The following is an 18,849-nucleotide window of genomic DNA, read 5'->3' on the forward strand; positions in this document are numbered from 1 at the left end:
TATTATGCACTGGGAAATTAAAAATTATTTTTCTTAAGTATAAGAAAACAAAGTAAATTTAGTGTATCTATTTTCAAACATATTGCTAAGTCAAGCATATACTGCTATATACTGAACAGCAAAATACAAATAGCTGCTGTAAGGCCATATGGATTTCTCTCATCTGAAGTTGTTAACACTAAACACATCTCATATACTGTTATGGCTCCCTATTTACAGTAGACTCTCTATTTACACATTTATGACACTGTATTTACACTTTGGCCACACAAATCCTTTTCCTCAAAAAAACCTACATACTTTTTTAATATTTTCACAGGATGGGTTAGGTTGAAAGGGATGTCTTGAGATCAACTAGTCCAACCCAGACTGCCTAAGGAGGGTCAGCTACAGCAGGTTGCCCAGGAGCGTGTCTTGTTGCGTTTTGAGTGTCTCCACAGACAGACACTCTACAGCCCCTCTGGGCAACCTGTTTGGCTACCCTTACAGGAAAAAAAGTGTTTTCTTGTGTTCAGATGGGATTTCATGTGTTTCAATTTGTGCCCACTGCCTCTTGTTCTGTCAGTGGGCACCACTGAGAACAGTCCGGCTCCCTCTTCTTCATTCCCTCCCATCAGGTATTTTTACACATTGTATGTTAAGTATGCAAAGGCTACAAATAATCCTGTTAATATTTCACTTAAATGACAGTACTTTAAATGTGTTGAAAAGTTTTGCAAATACATTTTAGCAAGCATCTGTAGTCTCTCTGTGCTCTCCCAGTAGTATTTTACTGCAGCAAATCCTACACAGCTTTTTAAAAATTTAAACAGCCCTAAACCAACTAAAAGTAATTCTCTATTGGTGAAACACACTTCATCTGTACATCAAATCCAAAGGAGCATCAAACATAAAGCAAATGAAATGAAAACAGCTTGAAACCTCTATACACCAGCCAGGCAGGGTGCTGAGAGTGCTCAGGCTGTAGCTTTCCATTCATTTTCACTGCTGTAGTGCTGACATAGTCAGTCCCTATCCCTGGCCACCAGCAGCTCCCCAGTGAACCATCCCAGGGCAGTTAGTTTGTCTGAAAAATGTCTTCTTCCCACCCAAATGAGTTCTTATTTAGCTCCTCGTCTGCCATCAAATTATACAAAGTTGTGCCTATGCAGAGGAAGAGTCTGTGCACAACCAGAAATAGAAGCTGGGCAGCTCTGCTGATCAATGTGAAATCATACTTTAATCTGCATCCCCAACCTGTCATCATCACAGCACTCTCCCAGTTTAAAGAGGATCGCTGCAAGATCTCTGCAGCTCGCAAAAATAAACAAACACTCCTGCATGGCTGAGTCATTTCCATTACTTTGTGACCTGTCTACGCACAGTTTTAAGTGCTGTAAAGGGCCTAGCTCCAGATATCATAGTGCAATTTTATCCATGGTGCTTGAATTTACCTTGTTAAGCTCCAGGCGTAAAAGACTGACTCATGCTGTTGCAGGTATCCCATCTACAGCACTACTTACCCTCTTCTATCCCTGTACGCATTCTGACATCAAAAAGCCCTTACCCACCATGTTTTCCAACTGCTAAAAGTCAGGAACACTAGAGATGAGGGTGTAAGAGGCAGGAAGGGAGAATTTAAAAACAAGATTAGTTAGGAGGATTCTATAGTTCTGCCAGCCTTTATTTTCACTTATAGATAAATTAAAGCCATAAAACCAAGAAAAGAACTTTTTTTTGTGTGTCATTAAGTTAGTAATTTTAAAAATGCTTTTCTGGTAGGATATTTTGAGAAAATGTTTATTATGGTTGGAGTTTGTGATTATTTAGCAAGAGGAAACCAAAGAAATGCAAAATATCAGAACCTCACTTGAAAAATCAGAAAGTTTTAAAATATGCATCCAGAATAGTTTCTTGCCACTGAAAAAAGCCTCTGTGGAACAGTCCTAGGAAGAGTTAAATGCAAAGAAAACCTCACAGTGGAGTAACATCACCAAATTTTGCTCTGCATGCATTTTGGATGTGGCCCATTTCCTATTACTGTTTCTTTCTTTCTTCTTTTTATGATTATATTTGGTTAGCAGGGTTTTACTATACTTTTAACTACATATTTATTCAGGCCAGAAATTCAGGAAGGAAAGCTACAAATATTTTTCTGTATTGTGAAAAACTTTCACTTTATACCTGTTTGGAAAAAGACTCTGGCAATTGTAGCGCGACACAGTGGACATGGAGTGCTGGCTGGATTGTCTTTGGCAAGCATCCTTAAGCAAGGTTCACAAAAGATATGGTGGCATGGATAGCACATGTAAGGATTGAAATAAACATCCAGGCACACTGCACAGAGATAGCTTTCTTTATCTCCTCTGAGTTCACACTCATCATCTGTACGCAGGTTATCACTTGCAGTCTGCAAGAAGAAAAAGAAAAAGAAAACATCTTTTCACAGCTCAGCTCGTAACTATTTTGGTTAAACCAGTTGGAAGGAAAGTGACTTTAAATAACTCTTAAGAAGTTGGTACACACTGGTGATATTCTTAATTTTTAATACAGGTTACTTTTAACGAGATGATGAAACATACTGATAAGACAGGAATGTCACAACAAGCACTCTGTGGGAAAGGAGAACAAAAATCATATAAGACAGTAAAAGAAGGAAAAAACAAAACCAAAAAGGCTGAGTGAAACTGTACTATGATCAGATTTCTTCTTTTAAAATGAATTTTAACAATTTATTTGTAACTTTATTACCAAAATATGTGGTTCCTTTGCCACGAAGGGCAAAACAAAACAAAAATCTCTAAAAATAACCTGTGGATTGTTCTGCTTTTGAAAGGTAATTTGTGAAGAGCAGGTTTCAGCAAGAGTAATGATTCACAGTTTGAAAGAAGCCACAACCACAATGCAGAATCTAAACCTTAGGGTAGAAAGTCTAGGAATCCCTAACATCTTTGACAACTGCTTGTTTTTGCCAGCACGTATGCTCCAAATTTTTTTTGCATTGATATATTTCTAGGGGGACATAGTTGAACTTCCCAAATGGTGTACATGCCATATGAGTGTAACAACTTTTGTATACTGCCAAGTTCCTGCTTTGCTCTTGTAAGATGACTAAACCTTTCCATGTAATCTGAAGATCTTATACTAATGGCAACCAGGGTTTTTGGCTTAAAGAAAAAAATATTCTTTTTCATCTCCATGGGAGTGACACAAGAGACATTGACTTTGCTCTAGCTCCTCTATCCATCCTCTCTGTTTCACAGCTAACAGAACCCAACATAGTCCAAAATCCAAGAGACCCACCAGGAAAGAACCAAGACAGAGAATCGTGTCAGATGCTGCAGGATGTCAAAACTCTTCTCTCGTGCCCCTTGTTCTAAACTCCCAGTCCTTGCCTAATGATCTCAGTTTAAGTGTCTTAATTCTAAGCTGCCTTGTAGTATCAGTGACTTCTTGCAAGCTTCAGTATCCATACTTAATACCCTCAGGCGCCTTGGTCAACCACTGCTCTGTAGCTATCTCTTTGCTAGTCCTGCAACGCTAGTCCTCCAAGTCCTTCCAGACATCTGTTATTGACATTAAGCACACCTGTTGATTAATTTCTACCCAATAAACACTACTCTGTGCTAGAGCGGCTGCTTGATTTGCATCTAATTTGCATACCCACTAGCTGTATATTACACAGGCTGCTTTTGACACTCATAGGCCATGGCAGACAACCACTGCCTGATACTGGTATACCAAATACTAATGACAATTGTTATTTTGTGCCTACTGTAGAGATGGGAGTCTCTAGATCTGTTTCAGAGATGATTACATGTACAGTTTACTGGTTTGGACTTTTTTTGTCTCTCATTATAGGCAATCCTCTTCTACCTGGGATAGTGAACACCGCAAATAATGAAAAAGCCCTAACAGTATGGATACTGTGGAATGCATTTAAAAATACAGAACAGAAGTATTTACCCATAATTTATCAGTTCTGGATAAGCACTTATCCTGCCAGTCCAGCTCAGCCTTCGCATCACACTTTCCAGAATACCAGGTGCCAGGAGGGCTTATAAATTCTGGCCTGCTATGACACAAATGCATGGAGACAGTTTAGGTTTAGCACTGTGTCTACACGTAAGCTTTTGTGCAACCCTAAGCACCAATAACTGTGTGTGTCTTGTAGCACTTACCTCAGCACTTACAACTCTAGCTTGATTTTCTCCATGCCATACTTGAGATGCACCCAGAAAACTTCAGTGTGTACTGAAATTTACTGCAGAGGCAACTAGACTGTACTGACAAGCAGCCAGTGTAGGTCTGGCTGGGACGAGCTTCTAGCTTCTAGCATCTATAGAAGCTAGTCCCAGACAGTAACAACTGGGATTATTACTTCTAGCTCCATGCTGCAGGAAAGAGTGTTAGAGAAGCACTGTATTACAACTAATCAATAACGCTGTTCAACCTAGACTGTCTCTACACTTACAGCACAGACAACCCATACCGGAACAGAATGGCAAAAGGTAATTGAGAGTTGATTACAATTAGGTAATTTTATAATGAAGGAAGCCTCATAATACCATTTCTTTGCCAAAAAGTGGAAAATATTTGTCACAGAAAGTGAGGAAAGTAGTCTGAACTTAATACGTGACAGAGATGACTTCAGCAGAAATTAGGAAACACTAATACATTGTGACAATAACAATACCCTCCAACCCAGCCATGTGAACTTGGCAGTGTTAGGTTAATGGCTGGACTCAATGATCTTAAAGGTCTTTTCCAACCTAAATGATTCTATGTCAGGACAAAATCATAACTAAAAGCTAGCACAAAACCAAAAGATGGAGGGGGAGCTGGAAAGCAAGCTTTTGCTGACTGGTTTTGATGAGCACTGATCAGAAAGGAAATATACAATGTGTATAGATGACCTGCCTGTCTCGTTGGCTCGAGTTAAACATCTTGCACGAGCCCATTAAGTAAATGAGGGAGCTAGAGGCAAAATGGCTGAGGACTCAAGGGTAATGGTTGGTTCTGAGACAGGTTTGTAATCACAGTAAGGTGCACAGACAGGAGAATCTCAGAGCCAACTGCAATTAGAAAGAAGATGAAAATTATTCTAGTGTGCAAACTAGACTCTAGTTAAGAGTAATTTGCTTAGTGGATCAGAGGAAGAGCTGTCTTTTCTACAGCTTTGCATCCCTTCTCAAAAGACCTATCCAGGCACACAGCATCACTTAGTACTGCAAAGCTAAAATCAGAGCACTTCCTTATACAAGAAGCTAATGCACAATAATTTAAACAGGCATTATTTTTCATTTGCAATTAAGCAGTGCCTCTATGTTCCAACTAGAGCCAGAGCTTCGGTGTTTGAGAGCTTTACAAGCATAAACCAGAGTGTTGTTCTTGCAGAATTATAGTACAGACAAAATTGAGAAAGGCCATGTAGACATTAAGGACAGTGATGGCAGTAAAAGATTGCCAAATACTAACAGGAAGACCTTGAAAGCAAAACTATTACTCCTAAGAAATGAAAGAAGGAAGAGCCTTCAGAAGTTTCCATCTTTGCAAGTCACTTGGGAACTGCTAATGCTGACTGTATCACCTGATGGTAATCCCTGATATTTCACTGGTTGGACGGCAGAAGGATGTTAACAACAAAAAAGAGAGGAACAGAGGATCAACTTCTGCTTGAAAAGCCTGTAAAAAATGTTAACTAACAAGGAGTCTAACACAGTTTGGCTGGACTACATAAAAGTATTTGATTCAGTCCCACATTCAGAGAGAACACATGCACCAATGAATAACATGATATCTAATGTAAGATTTACCTGTAATCATGTGAAAGACCTAGAACTAGTGGACGCAGAAAAGATTCTATATGTATGCTACTAGTAAAAGGAGGTTCAGAGTCAAATCTGTGAGTATGATCAGAACAGTGATAGAACTAAATAAAGCACAGATAAGATTTGCCCCAAGATGCCAAACTATAAAAAAAACCTTGCAAACTCTTCATTTTAAACTGACCAATTTAGAATGCTTTGTAAGCTCAAAAATGTCTACAGTTAAAGGGAATGATGACCAAGAAAAAAACCAGTTTTGTACTTCACTTGATTATCTTGCGAAGTTAATTGCCTGAAATAAAACTTGGAAAAAATACATAAAACTGTATTTCATAGAAATATTAACCCAGCAAAAATTAATGATCAAAAGTGGAATTTTTTAAACGGCCTTGAACTTAAGTAAACATGAAAGTTTTCCATATATTTCACTTCTTAAACAGAAGAATGAAAGCTTAAAAATACCTGTCCATGCTTTGTCAATGCAAACACACCCCAAGTTAATTAGTAGTTGGCATAATGCATAATGATTGTGCCAATAAATTGCCCTGAAATGACAGCAGAAGAAGAATCTAAATGTCTCATAGGGCTACATTCTTCTACTAACCAAGAGTTAAAATAGAAGAATGCCATGGACTCTCTTTGCCCATCTCAATTCAATTAGCGTGAAAGCAGAGTCAGTGATAAGCCATTCAGCATGGACATGCCATTTTCAGGGGAGTGCTTTGCAGGGTTGTAGTACTAAGAATGAGAAATGATCTGTATAGTCTGGGATGGGAAGTGCTAAGCAGCACAGTGCTGTGCAGTATGGAGCACTAGAGAAACACCTAGCAGTGTGAGATGCTGGCCTGAGTAGTAATGTGCACTGTGAAATGGCTGGGCATTAAATAGCACAAGACATTGAGAAAATCTTGTAAGAGTGATGGAGAGCCCTGTGGAATGGAGACTGGGGAAACAAGACAGATGCAGTATTTGTGTGTGGCCCACCAAATACATCCAAAAGTTCTCTTAAACTGAGAAACGTTATTCATCTTTGCCATAAAACTGTGAGGATCCCATTCCAGACAGCACTTGTAGCCTAACAGTGACTACAGGCTCTACTGGACAATGATAATCTTTTTCAATAATTCCATACTAAATGATACTGACATATGTGGTGATCAGAATACATATTCCATTAGATGTTACACAGACTGGTTAGGAGGGGAAAAAATTTCTTTCTGTCCTTGTATGCTTAATGTAAAGGTGGATAAAACTGTAGTCTCTTTGCAGGGGCAACTCCTTCACTGTTCTCTTACATGAACAGTACCTCAAACAGTACCTCAAAAGGGGAACACTGGTGTGGGAGGCTCAAGGAGCCACATTTTCACCCTTACAAACCAGGAGGAAGACCTGATTTGCTGCACATTCGCATACCTCACATTTTGAAAGAGTGCAGTATGCATATTCTCCTTTCTTTTCTTGGAAACTGCCTCTTGGTAATCTGTTCCATGCTATTCGTAAGCTGTACATAAATAAATCTACAATAATTTGCAGCTCTAAAATAGACTTCAAGCCTTCAGTTATGCTATATAATCAGAATCATACACCCCAGCTCTGAAAAAGTTTGAAAGAATGAATATAGACCCTGTTTTGTACAGAAATGGATCAAAAAGAAATAAATAACTTCTTGGTAGCTGCTGGGGAAAAAAAAAAAATCAGTGGGTTTAGCCTGATTTCCAACAGAAATGCTGCTTATGGGAGATCCATGTCTATCCACCTGTCAGGTCATCCCACAACAGCTTCTGAACCCGTTAGTCAATTGTAACCAAATCTGACTCAAGGGTTGTGACCTCAGATATATTGGCTTCCTGAAGTTTCATAAAAATTGACAGCTAAATTGAATAGAGAGACTGAAATGAGTGCCATTGCTATGGGAAAGTCTGTAGGTGCTTTGTTGCTTTGAACAGAATTTATCTAGCCTAATTTCTGCAGACCAAATTGGTGACTTTTTATGGAGTTTCAAAAGCAAACTCAGAAAACAAATCCAAGTCCAATTTTAAAATGGAGGAAAAACCCTACCAAAAATCTTTACTAGCTAAACTAGCAGAAGTTCTTCCAAATCAGGCCGTAAGGTCCAGCAGGGTTTATATGCCTTTGAACACTCTATTTTGGTTGACTGGTATGATGAATGCAAAGGCCATCTTAAACTAAGCTTGAAACATATAAATCATAATAGGGCAGAGATGCCAATACCCATGGCTTAAAGATCTGTACAAATCAATAATTCAGTCTGAACCTCCTGCATTCTAAATTTCTCCCCATACAACATTTCAGAGAAATCCAAATGCAAGCCAAAAACTTCAAAGCAGATCAAAGCAGCCTAAGCAGCTCTCTGGAGCTACCTACTGCCATGTCCTCTGCTCAGACCCTCTCTGCTGCATTTGGGTTGGATTGGTTGCTCAAGGGGAAACAACTGAAGGACATTTTCTTCATTCTTCTAGAGAACTTTTGTTTAAAGCTATCAGTGGTTGGTTGGTTGGTAGTTTGTTTTTTTTTTAATTCTGTACCACTTAGAAGTAGCTTAGGCAGTGGAGTTGTTCATCTTCTGTGATTCAGTGCTTTGCAGACCAAGGCTTCTCAGACAACTACTGATAGGACACCTATACTTTTTGTATGTGGGGCTCTGAAGAGACAACAATAAATGAATACAATAAAAAATGAAAGTGAAAATCAGAATATCCTCAACAGATATTTACACTCTAACCTCTAGTTAGCCTCTTCCATGTTCCACATAAAATAAATTACCTATCTTCCTGCTTCTCAGAGAAGATATGCTCCTTGACACACTAATTCTCTTTCCCTCTCTGAGTTATCAAAGGTTGTTCTGAGGTCATGTTTATTCATGACAGCTACTGCTTTTCAGAACTGAAAAGACTTTTTGACTCTCCAAGCTTTGTTTTTTTCACACTCTAGCAGTTTGCCTAATCAATATATTTTTTTCATATATTTCAAACAATCATATATTTGTTTAATCAAATATATGTACACATATTAAGTTCTATCAATCTCGACTTGTTTCTATCTTTAGGTAATGATGGCTACAATAGTATTACTGCAATCTTTTCTTAATCCTGAATGACGTCATAGTGAACAACACAGGCAAGTTAAATTTCTTATCTAGTTGAAGTTTACTGAATTATTCTGCATAAGTCATAGTTGAGAAAATTAAGTATCAGGTTTTTAATGTTTACTGTACCGAAACATTGCACATGCTACAAACAGAGTCAGGCCAATAACTTTATGAGTTTATCATACTCCTGCCTAAGATAATTATCCAGTCTATTTTTAATATCCGAGTACTTCACTTCACGAGTGCAACTCATCACAACCTGTCTGGTTAGCTAAATTTATTTTCTCCAATATGCATTAAAATTTCTTGTACTTGCCTACTATGACTTTGTACTATTGCCAACCTACTCAGCTATGATAAACTCATGAAGTTCTGCACAGTGCTCTTTGGACTTGACTAGGTGGCTGCCTTTGCATAGATCACTGGTGACTCATTAGAAGGTCCAAGTCTGTTAGCCACAAATTAAAATGCATGCGGAAAAATTGGATAGCATACAGAAAAGATACTAGATTACAACAGTGAGCCAATAGCTTGAAGATGAGATGCTCATAGAGAGCAAATGATGCTTGTTAGTTCTGAATCCTAATGTGTTGAGCTGGCACTAGTACTGTTTTCTTTTGTTCAGATGCAATAATATACAGTTTGGAGGAAGGATCAAAGGTGCTGACAAGGCTGTGCATAGTCAACAAATCTTTGAGAACTGCTCTGAGTTCAATACTCTTGAGAAGACTTAAAAGATGTGTTGTGCACCCTGAAATATAAACAAGCCTTCTCATATGCTGGCCTGGAAAAGTTAGCTTGAAGATATTGTTGAAGCATAAAGAAGGAAATAGGAAAGGAGACAATTTTTTTGGCCCCAGATGGAAACACTTGGGATCGCTGGGAACTAGCAGCCGAGCAACTGACATGCATGGACACAGGGCCTTGCTTCAGTGCTTACAAACACTGTCTGGAGCAGCTGTACTGGAAGCTATTCCTTTTGACTAGTAAGCAAGAAGCCAAGTGTCCAGAGCCAAGGAATTATGCATTTCATTTAACCCATGTGATGTTGCCCCTTTGATGAGGCCATTCACCTCATCAGCAGAGCAGAGGCCTCACCAATGGAAGATGTAAGGAAATGAAAAACCTGCCAATTCTAGGGAGCCTTGTAAGGCCAAAAAATTCTTCAGGTATTGAATGCCAGGACACCTTCATAACCACAGGGTAAATGTGGATATAGAAAACCACTGGAAGAATAAAGCTTGTGCTTGCCCAAAAGGAATTTCTTCTGTTGCTGCCTAGATAGACTGCTTTTAAAGGCTCTCCTGAAGTTCTGTACAGGTTGTTACTGAGATCTCTTCTACAATAACATACCCAAGTTTGAACATCTACAATTTAAAATTGACAATGAAAACCAGAGAGGGCACAATAAAAACATATAAAAGCCTAAAATACATCCTACAATACAAGGCATAGGAATTCCACCACCTTGATTTTTTAAAATCCACTATAAAAAGGAATAATAAGGTGCCACATCTTACAGATGCAATTAACACTTCAAACTGAAAATAAGTCACAAATTTGAAGTGAGAACAGTAACAATTTAAATGGATTATCAATGTGATAAACTCTCCACCACTTATGGGCCACATATGTGGACGATTTTTTCCAAAATAGCTAATCTCATGGCCTGTAAGTTAATGGAGCAGGTGTAAGAAACTGAGCACAAAGCCTGCAGGAGGCTATTTATTCAGTGTATAATTATTACAGCCCAGCTGCAGACAGAAGTTAACTAAGAGTAGTAGCACTGAAATGGCTGCATTAATTCAGCATTCTAGAGAACATAAAGCCCATCATTGTACATAGGCAGTTCACTGGAGTCTAAGTAGGTTCAGCCTGCATTTTTCTTCTCTGGAGAAGCAGTTATATTCAAAAAACACCAAGGCAATCTGACAATATCTGGCTTTCATAGACCTAAAACTATTACAAAGAAACAATAAAAACCCATGACTTACTCAGAATGAATTTAAAGTTTTACAGGGTATATTTATTTAATCTGATTGTTCAAGGAACCATGTCCTTTTTACACACTTCATTAATTACCAAATTAATTAATGAACATTACTTAGAGCATTTTTTAAACTTCTGGTTAGAGATTCACTGAGAGTTACAGAACTGTAATAACCTCAGTAGCCTGCTAATGACAAACATTATTTAATTTTAATTAAATGCATTGTTAATATGATTTCTTTTAAGTAAAAGGACAATTTGAGGATGTAACTAGAGTACCTTAAGAAAAATAAATTATAAAATGCCTTGATACATGGCAAGTTAACCAATTTGTCTCACAAAATGTTTTTACTTCAGCAGATCTTTTATCTTACTTATGTCAGGTGATAAAGGCTTATTTTGTGGAAAAAGTGAAAAACAAAACTCAGAAAAACAGATAAAGGAGAAGAAAATGATCTAATACCTTTTCTTTTTATTCCTGTACACACTTCACAGAACTAGAATAATGACTATTCTATTGTATTACTGATTCATACTGTTTTAATCAGGTTGAAACAGGCCACACAGAACTGAGTATCCCTCGTGCTAGATATTGTACACGGGTATTATGCACATATTCCCTTTCTTTCCAAGCATCTTATATAATAGATTTCAGTTTCTTGTTATGATGGATTTGAAATTATTTAAGCATTTTTTGTTATGCAGTTTGGTTAATCTCTCCAGTTCCTTCTATGGAGTAATTGAGCCTTTAAGCTTTTGGAATATACATCTAAACTGCCAGCTCTAGATATTATTACCCTCTTGGAAATTTCTCTTAGGAGAATCATATTTATCGTTTAAGGAACATCTGTAAACACAGCTTTTATGAAGATCATGGCACCTACTTCATTGACTTATCATAAAGTACTATTCCTATGAAAATAATTCAATTATCAAGATGAATTCAGAGACAGGCCACTGGATTAAATATTACTCAAAGTACTTGTACCACAATCATCTTAATGCTTTAATATTTATACCCAGCCCTAAACTGGTATGTAAGAAGTAAATGCCATGTTACAAGCCTATCGTCATTTTTATTTTGATTTGGCATTTAATAAAACACACACATTATTTATTCAGGCATTTAAGAGAACGGTGTGAGCATTATAGCTAAGTTGGCCAATGAAGCTTCAAGCCAAAAATAAATATGCAGTTAGAGCACTGAGTCACAGCTATTAGTGTCACTACACCTAACAATAAAGCAAATATTAATAATCATTCATCTTTATTGTAACCAGTATTTCAGACAAAGAGGAAGAAAATTCATTTGCAGAGGCCTGCATAAACTTCTATGAATCTCCTAGAGCCTTGACGCAACGCCTAAATAACAGATAAAAGGTTGTGTTGGCCCTTCTGGTGTGAATTCCATGCAGAGAAAACATTTTCTTTTTCTACAACTTTTTTTTTTTACAGAAATTGTAGGGAAATAAGGAGAGTATTGTTCCTCCTTTTGGTATTACACATCTCCTTTGCATTTTGGAAACTGAAATGATGTAGAACTGGCAGTAACACGTGTGCTAAACATACTGCTGAGGTTTACAGACATATTTGGACTATATTTGAATTATAGCCCAGAAGAAGTACACAAGCTGCAAGCACGAAGACTGCCTTCTGTTAGTTAGATCAAAGCAGTTGCTATCTACATCTGAAGAGTCCTCCTCTCTAGTACAATGAGAGTACAACCGCTCTCTAGTACAACCTAGTAGTTGTTCTGGTACCTGGTAAAAAGACAGAGTCCTGTCAATTCACATACATGAAGAGCTAGTGAATCAATAAAATATTTCTGTTGAAATATTAATGTTATACCTGTAAAAAGAGTGTATCTTTTAATTATAACAAAGTGATTTGCAGCACTGAAATAACAGACAATTGTATGCATTTATTTCTCCATTCTACTTCTAGGCTTTGCATGAATGTATATACTACTACTCTGCTAGGGAAAATACTCATAACAAAATGTCTGTAAAAGAATGTCTGGAACAGTGCTGCTATATTTTGGCAGCTTTGCGTAAGTGTAGTCATAGTATATCAAACAACACATCTGAAATTCTTCTTGTCATTCAGCATAAATCTAAAGCAAATTACAGTGATGCGTGACAATCTGAATTAACAGACAGGATACAAAAGACCCTTTTGTGCAGATCACCTACTCTTATCATCAGAACAGGTCTCTTCCCCAGCACTATACAGCAGAAAGTGGAGTAGATGACAGGTGAAGAGTGCTCGTCAGAGATGGAGGTCCACTCCTGAACAGCATTTACAAACTGTATAACTCAATGTATGTCCACTTCTGGAACACAACTTTATAAATAACACTAATCTACAGATTTTAAGTTTCCTACCAAAGCCTCATTGCTCCTGAGGTTTGCCAGGTCCAAGTCACAGTTCTCTCTGCTCATACAGTCTACAGCAACTGCATAGATTTGTCTGCTAAGTTATCAAAAGATCAACACAATGAGAGTTACAGTTTCTGGCTGCTAGATATGGTTATAGAAGACTTACTACTGTTTTGGACAGAAAGATGGGTTTGCTGAACTTAACTCTCATCACAGGCTTTTTAAAAAATGTCTTTAAATAATTTTTACAAAAATTCCTTAGTAGTATTATGTAAGCATGACCTTCCTTTCCGTCATTAATTGTGGTGGCAACATGAACACTCAGATTTTATTAATACAATAATAACACAGGCTGGGGCAGAAGTGAGAAAGTTCTTGCCTTTTAGTCATCAGATAGAAGAGAATTTAGGTAGGAACCATCAAAACTATGACTCAAAAGAGGTATTTAACCCAGATAAATTAACTGTGCCTCTATCTGTATTCACCTGGATGCACATTACGGTATGACCAGCACTGACCCTTCAGCTGGGCACCTATCGAATGTGACATCCTCCTGTCTGGGCTGGGTGTCCACAGTATCCTTTTCATTGGGCTGGGACATGACCACCTCTCACCCCAAAATCAAGATACAAACAGGACACCCCAGATTTATGAATCTGCAAGTACCCTCTGTTTCCACAATCGAGGCATAGTTTGCAACACATTACAGCAAAAGAAGGATTCACCTAGTGAGATGAATTGCTTTAAAATAAGTTGCCCTAAAATTAGGAACCTAAAACTATATTTAGACAATTAAATGATTGTCCCAGTTTTCCAAAGTTTCCTTATGTGGATGGAGCAACTGGGTGATCACCTTGCTCAGAACAATCGGGCCATCTATTTAAAGCATCTTGGCCGAGTTTCTTAAACTCAATTTAATTATTGATTACATAAACAGACTCCATCTCTAAACAGTGTTTAAAGTACAACATTCGCTTACAGTGAAGGAAAATGAAGCAAAGGGCTTCAAAGAAGAATGAGCCTGAGAAACTTAGGGGAAAGGTAATCAGATTTCATTGCTCTTGGTTCATTTTTTATACCTAGTTAAGATCACTACTGAATAATTCTAACTTCATCAGAACTGAACCTTTGAGTTCACTTCTTACACAGTTCGATCATGACTTGAAAAAATCAAATACAGTTTTTCCTTAAAATGCAACAAACAAATCACTGAAATACATAAATATATGTTTTTGCTTCAAAAAATCAGGAAAATTATGGTAGATTTTCTGTTACTACAAATTTGCAAGAAGTCCAAATCTGTTTGATTTCCTACAAAACTTTGTATTGCCTTTCTGGAGATTTTCTTTAAGTTGTAAATGACACTTTGAAAAGAAAAAATGATTTAAGGTTAAGGCTCTAGAAGTCATCAACAGCAAGAAGCAGCAAGATCTTTTTCTCCATTTTGATTACATAGTTACTCTGACTCAGTAAAACTTGCAGTTTGTGATCCATCTGTAGTAGATGGATTTTTAATGCAAAATTAAAAAAATAAACCACCAAAATACAAAATGTTTCAGATGTCTTCATGTAGCAATAGAAAAAAAAAGTCCCTTTTGTTTCTTTTCATGCAACCTTTGGAGAGTGACATTGAAATCTGATCCTGCACCATTTAAAAAAACAATCCAGGTGGATCTGCAGTAACAAAATGCAATCCAACTGTTCCATATATTGCTTTTCTGACAAATAATATCTAGATGCTCAATTCGATTAACCAATCTCTCCTCATTCTTTATGATATTTTATTAGAAAATTTATCAGAAATTTTATCATAAATTATGGTTCTGTGATGGCAGCTGTCAGCAATAAGCACTACATTCTTTCCTTGGTATTTTATTCACTCATATTCAAAGTCATTCAAACTGTGCAAAAGCTTATTTTCCTCAAATTTAACCATTAGATGCCTCAGTCTGAAAGTGCTAAACATAGATGCCTTCAAAGGGGTCAGCTGTCAGTATATATGCTGATACCTAAATAAATCCTCTTTCCAGATACTTGATTTAAGCTGCTGTTATCCAGATCTTTTCTGTCTGATAAACAGAGCAGAAATTATTGCTTATTTTTTATTTCTCAGTATAAGTGAAAAATCTTGCATGCACGCATGCATGTTTCTGTAATAATAATTTTATATACACTTCTATAAATATTTCCTTTCATACGGAGCAAACTACATTCCTTGAACAGGTATTATAACATTCAGACTTTATTTTCTGCACAACATGAATTTTCTGTGTTGTACAAGCAGCATATTGCATCCTACTTCATTTTCCCAAGAAGTTACTTATGAAGACGGTAGGCCATTTTAAATTTGAGGGTGGCAACACTTCCCATGAGCCTTCCTACAAAAGCCTTGAGGGGTCTGAATAACGACCTCTGATGATTTCAGTCTTTCTTCTCTGCTATACTTTAATACTGCAGATTTTCCTTCTAGTGAAGTCTCTCACAAAGCTTCTCAGAAACTGAATATGAAAATCCATCGTTGCCACCCCCCCCCCCCCAAAAAAAAAAAAATCTGAGAGTTTAAAGCTTTTCTTTGGAATGACAGAATGCTGAAATAGAAGATTCAAGCTGAACATCTGCTATTTCACATTTCTCTGCCTGGACTGAAAAAGTAGGATGCAACTATTAATGTTGGTGCAACATACTCACCAACAGGAAGATTTAAGAATTACTGTGCTAAATAACTGACTATAAATAGGATTAGTAGCAAAAAGAAAGCAATCTCAAAGTAATCGGTAACTGTGTAAGAGAGAGCATACGAATAAAAAAAAATCACAGACCATTTACCCTTGACCATCACTTCTCAAACACCATTTCTTTTGCAGTAAGTTATTTAAAACATAAACCTTACAAAGGGTCTAGACGGTCCACGAATTGAAGCTCTCTGAATTTTAAACAGGAGACCAATGACAAGATCTTTTGACAAGCCCTGCCAGCTGTCCCCTTCTCTTGCAGAGAAATCTCTTCACCTGTTAGCAGTGGGCTAGGCATAGTATGTGGCACCTCTTTAACTGGCATAAAGTTGTTATACACAGTTTTATTTATGATACACATGCTGCTCTGCTAATTATTATGCCATAAGTTTCTGTTTAAGCAACACGTTGCTACAAGACTAGACTTCTGGATTAAAAAAAAAATCAAAAGAACAGCGAAGCTAGAAGATTTTCTTTTCTACTTGCATTGCTGATGAAATTTTATTAGCAAAGGAAACAAGCACTTAACTACATCTGCATAGGGATTTAATGCAAAATTTCTTTTGTCTTTGTGTAAAGGGAATATAGCCCTGTAGATGACAGAAGTGGCAGAAAAAGTTTTGCAAAGAATTAGCTGGCTGAAGAAATAACAAAACCTGTCTTCTGTTCAGCTTTTCAGGGTATTCTGATACAGGCAGTATTTAGGAGGTAGAATTAGACTTCTCCTTGCTTAGAACATTTTGGACAGCAATCTTCCAGAGAAAGCCTCACTGCCAGTTACTAAGCTGTTATCCATTGCTTGTAACATTACAGTTTCACTCTTGACAGGATCCACTGCTACAAGCTGATGTTGACAATGTAATTCATCTTCTGTGACTCACAGGGTATGGGACAAGGGACCTGCCTCAAGACAGGCTCCCATGTCTCTCTCTTCAGAGGGCATGTGAGATGCAAAGACAACTCAAGGGAAGGGTCACCATGGAGCACTGCTGTTGCAATGGTCAACAAAAAAAGATTACTTTTTTGGTGGGAGGGTGGAGCTGAATTGGTCTTCTTGCTCTAACAAAATCAATCTACATTCTGATCAGCTGTGTAGGACACTGGAAGAAAATGTTTCTTTTTTTTTTTTTTTTTGAGAAAATGAGCCTAGCAGTAAGTTATGGTTCTGCTACAATGGGTGTTCTTTCATTCAGGTGTATTTCGTGTCTTTCTTTTAACATTTACATTCCTACTGCACACTAACCTGGAATTTATCTTTCCATTATTAGAAAAATATAAAGCAGCAATATATTTCATTAATGAAGGGATCTGTACAGAAATACTCTTTATGCTCTCATTTTCACCTATAAGTTGTTCTTGATAAAATAATGTCTTCGTAAGAAAATGTGCTTCAAACCTTGTGAATTGATTACACTGTAACAGAAACTTTATTACAGTATTTTAATCACATAATCTCCAGAAACTGAAGCTACTCTAACACATTCTGTTATAATTGAAGAATTCCAATTTCTTGGTAATTTTATGTGGCAAATACATTTCATCTATGTTCATCTCCAAATAGAGCTCCAACTAACTTACTTCCTCCCATTTTGCTTACATGCAAAAATAATGAAAATTATAACACTTTCTTACAAAAAGAACAAAAATACTTTGGTAAATGACAGTGAGTAATAAAAGATCACCTATGAAAAAGGTTAAAAAAACCTCAGTGGACAAATTCAGCTGTAAAATAGTGACAATCTCTATAGCTAATTAAATTGTCATAGAAATGTTCATCAGCTTTTGCTGAAGCTATCATTCACATTGGTTAGGGCAGTATTCTCGAAGGTCCTTTACAAGGGTATTCAGGGGATCCCATTTCACTTACTGACCTCCCTAAGAGTTACAGAAAATTACGGTCAACTAGAACATACAGGGAACACAATTTTCTAATTAAGAATAAAGAAAGCAACAAATGTCAAGCACAGCTGTAGTGTCTGGATATCCGAAACTTCTTAAAAAAGAACAAGAAGGAAATGCTCAAACATAATTTTAGCACTCCAAGAAAATACAGCTGACATAAAATAATAATAAATAGAATTTGAAAACGATGCTCATACTTCTGGCTGCAGCACTGAGCACACACAGACAGAGAATTAAAGCAAATAATTTTGATACTCAATTAACCAATTAGCCAGTATCTGGAGAATTCACTAGTCAAACAAAACCAGCAGCGAAATAAAGACTAAGTTAAACAAAAAGTATACTTGGAATAATGGAATAAGCTTCACACTGTTTTTTTTATTACTGGATTTATTGGGAATACACTGCTTCAGTCAAACAGTACTTTTTTAGGGTCAATCAAAAAAACATACTCAAATGTTAGGCTAACCCCTTATAGGAAGAATCCACTTCAAAGCCATGCTACATATGAACATTTTCCTAGTTAAGAAGCAGAGACAATGTCCATTGGGATTCTTCTCTAATTCCAAAAGCTTGCTAGCCCCTATCTTTCAAGACCCAGGAGGGTATGAAGGAAATAACAGGACAGAATTAATTTCTTTTATTGAACAACTGAAATACAATATAGGCTGAGACTACAGGAAACGAAGCAATTTAACTCCACCAAACAGCAAGTATAAATTTATAAAATGCAAAAAATCTTCTGTAATTATGACAATGCATTTTAAAGCCACAGTACTTTTGGCACTTTGGTAAACAACAGGGTGAAACCAATGTCCCACTGAATTCACCTGGACAGGTCTAGGATTTTGTTTTGCAGCATTAGATAAGAAATCTAAGCAGGCTAGTAGGAGTTTACTACAGCAGTATAGCATGCATTCATTTAGAATTAC

General features: G+C 37.0%; 1 protein-coding gene across 2 annotated transcripts in view; it reads right to left on the reverse strand.

The window, feature by feature from the left end:
• Positions 1 to 18,849, reverse strand: part of RNF180 (ring finger protein 180) — an 82,977-nt gene that overhangs the window by 22,488 nt on the left and 41,640 nt on the right. For both annotated transcript variants that reach the window (XM_052777568.1, XM_052777567.1), the window contains one exon: positions 2,164 to 2,389. In XM_052777568.1, the coding sequence (XP_052633528.1) occupies positions 2,164 to 2,389 (226 nt within the window). The remainder of the gene's footprint in view (positions 1 to 2,163; positions 2,390 to 18,849) is intronic.

Source organism: Harpia harpyja, chromosome Z, assembly GCF_026419915.1.
Source record: "Harpia harpyja isolate bHarHar1 chromosome Z, bHarHar1 primary haplotype, whole genome shotgun sequence".
NCBI classification, from domain to species: Eukaryota; Metazoa; Chordata; class Aves; order Accipitriformes; family Accipitridae; genus Harpia; species Harpia harpyja.